General features: G+C 41.4%; 1 protein-coding gene across 1 annotated transcript in view; it reads right to left on the reverse strand.

The window, feature by feature from the left end:
* The window catches only part of LOC125047105 (neurofilament heavy polypeptide-like), a 12,504-nt gene extending 10,410 nt beyond the window's left edge, over positions 1 to 2,094 (reverse strand). The window contains exons 1-4 of the mRNA XM_047645213.1: positions 2,074 to 2,094; positions 1,518 to 1,750; positions 1,248 to 1,482; positions 1 to 103 (exon numbers count right to left, since the gene is read on the reverse strand). The exon at positions 1 to 103 is cut by the window's left edge and continues 14 nt beyond it. Coding sequence (XP_047501169.1) covers positions 1 to 103; positions 1,248 to 1,482; positions 1,518 to 1,750; positions 2,074 to 2,094 — 592 coding nt within the window. The remainder of the gene's footprint in view (positions 104 to 1,247; positions 1,483 to 1,517; positions 1,751 to 2,073) is intronic.
* Between the last annotated feature and the right edge of the window lie 406 nt (positions 2,095 to 2,500).

The following is a 2,500-nucleotide window of genomic DNA, read 5'->3' on the forward strand; positions in this document are numbered from 1 at the left end:
TCCGGACCCGTGCTTCTGACTCTTGCTTGTAGCTTTCATCACAACGACCTCGGGTTAGTGGCTTGGCAGGAGGGGCTGGGCCTTCGACGCAGTTATTGGAAGTCTCTTTGATAAAGGGGAAATGAAGAATTCTCAAAATTGCGTGATTTGTGAGGCGTGATTTTTTAATAGTGGAATAGGGTGTGTGTTTGCGAATGAGAGTGAGAGATGCTTTGCAGTTTTTAAAGTTAATACGTTAGTTTAGCGATATATGGTCTTTCTTTCAGCACCGTTGATAAATCGGGGTTTAAAAGAGGAATGTTTGCTATGATATTGATAAATCACATTCTGCAGACTGAATAGTATTTTCCACAGAAAAGCATATATATACATATATATATATATATATACATACATACATATATATATAGATAGATAGATAGAGAGATAGATAGACAGAGAGATAGATAGATGGAGAGAAAGAGAGAGAGAGAGAGAGAGAGAGAGAGAGAGAGAGAGAGAGAGAGAGAGAGAGAGAGAGAGAGAGAGAGAGAGAGAGAGAGAGAGAAAGAGAGAGATTAAGCGAGAGAGAAAGCGAAATGTAGAGAAAGAGCGAGAGAGAAAACAAGAGAGAAAACGAGAGAGAGATTACTGATGGCCAGATCTCAGAATTCCTAACTTTTCCGGCTCTTTCATATGACCACAAACCATTCGTATTGCAAAAAGTTCTACATGGTTGACTCTGCCTTCGTCGTTGCAACATTTCCCTCGCTTGCCTTTCACTGTGGAGGAACGTGCGGTTACTATCCAGGCAGGACCTCGGTTAATGTTGGGAAGGACATAATGGCAGGAAAGAAAGATATTTTCCTGACTCCTATACAGCGGACACCGGGTAGACCGGCGACTCCTTCAGGCGGGCAAAGTTCCGCTTGATGGATCATTTGAACTCTGTCTGCCTCCCTTTCCCTCCCTTTGTTCGTCTCTCTTCCATTCTGTTTGTTTTTTTATATATTCTTCCCCTCTCCCCTTTTCTCTTACGCTTCTTTGTTTTCTGTCTCTTTGGAAAATTAAAACTAAATTCTCACTTAAAAAAGTTATCAATATTTTACCGGATTAACGTTCGTAATCTTAATTCATTTCTCTTTTCTTTTTCTTGTTTTCATTTCATTATATTAATTTATTAATTTATTTGTTATTTCCATTCTTTTTAAGGAGTTTATTTAATGAATGGAGGAGAATAGCGGAATCTTGGTCTCGGGTTTTCTTGCCTTGTGTCTCCCGGTCTCGGGTTTTCTTGCCTTGTGTCTCTCGGTGTCGGGTTTTCTTGCCTTGTGTCTCTCGGTCTCGGGTTTTCTTGCCTTGTGTCTCTCGGTGTCGGGTTTTCTTGCCTTGTGTCTCTCGGTGTCGGGTTTTCTTGCCTTGTGTCTCTCGGTCTCGGGTTTTCTTGCCTTGTGTCTCTCGGTGTCGGGTTTTCTTGCCTTGTGTCTCTCGGTCTCGGGTTTTCTTGCCTTGTGTCTCTCGGTCTCGGGTTTCCTTGCCTTGTGTCTCTCGGTCTCGGGTTTCTTGCCTTGTGTCTCTCGGTCTCGGGTTTTCTTGTCTTGTGTCTCTCGGTCTCGGGTTTTCTTGCCTTGTGTCTCTCGGTCTCGGGTTTTCTTGCCTTGAGACTCTCGATCTCGGGTTTTCTTGCCTTGTGTCTCTCGGTCTCAGGTTTCCTTGCCTTGAGACTCTCGATCTCGGGTTTTCTTGCCTTGTGTCTCTCGGTCTCGGGTTTCTTACCCACCCGTGCAGCGTAGACATGAGCTTCACTAATCGAGATGCATTTTGATGATTTGTTGGTCTCACTATTTATCGCTAAGTATTCGTGAAAGAAGTTTCCAGTTTAGCTATTTTGTCGCTAGCTTTTTTTCCGTGGGTCTTCGCTACATTTTATCGCGACAACTTTGTGACATTTTTGGCGCTTTGGGACGATATTATGTGGCTCGGAATGTTTTATTTTGTGGGCTTTGATAGCTAGTTTTCGGTCCCCCTTTTATCTTATTTAGCGACGCTTAGTTCAGAAAATGACTTTAATTAGTGACTCTCAGCTGGTTTTACAGAAGGGTCCAGCGACTTCATGTTGGAAAGACCTTGTAATAGATATTAGAGAAAAGGCAGTTTGTCATTATTCAAACAATAAAGGAAAAACAAGCTAAAAGTCTCACATAAATATTAATAACAACAATGGTACTAAAATAAAGTAATAAATAGAAACAGAAATAGAAACAAAAATTGAATTGCGTGACAATAGTAATAATAAAAAAACCGAATATTCCTCTTTGCGTTTCTCTTGAACTTTGTTACATTTATGTGCGAAGCGAAAGGAGAGGTTGAAAGGAGTTGACAAAGAGCAAATTACGATCAAACCCTCGTATGTGTGTCTGTCTGTCTCTCTGCCAGTCTAACGAACGTGACCCTGTCATTCTTCTAAGGAATGTCCACAATTTCGTGATATTCCGAATACAGGTGTATAATTTGTGTCGAG

The sequence above is a fragment of the Penaeus chinensis genome, chromosome 40 (assembly GCF_019202785.1).
Source record: "Penaeus chinensis breed Huanghai No. 1 chromosome 40, ASM1920278v2, whole genome shotgun sequence".
NCBI classification, from domain to species: Eukaryota; Metazoa; Arthropoda; class Malacostraca; order Decapoda; family Penaeidae; genus Penaeus; species Penaeus chinensis.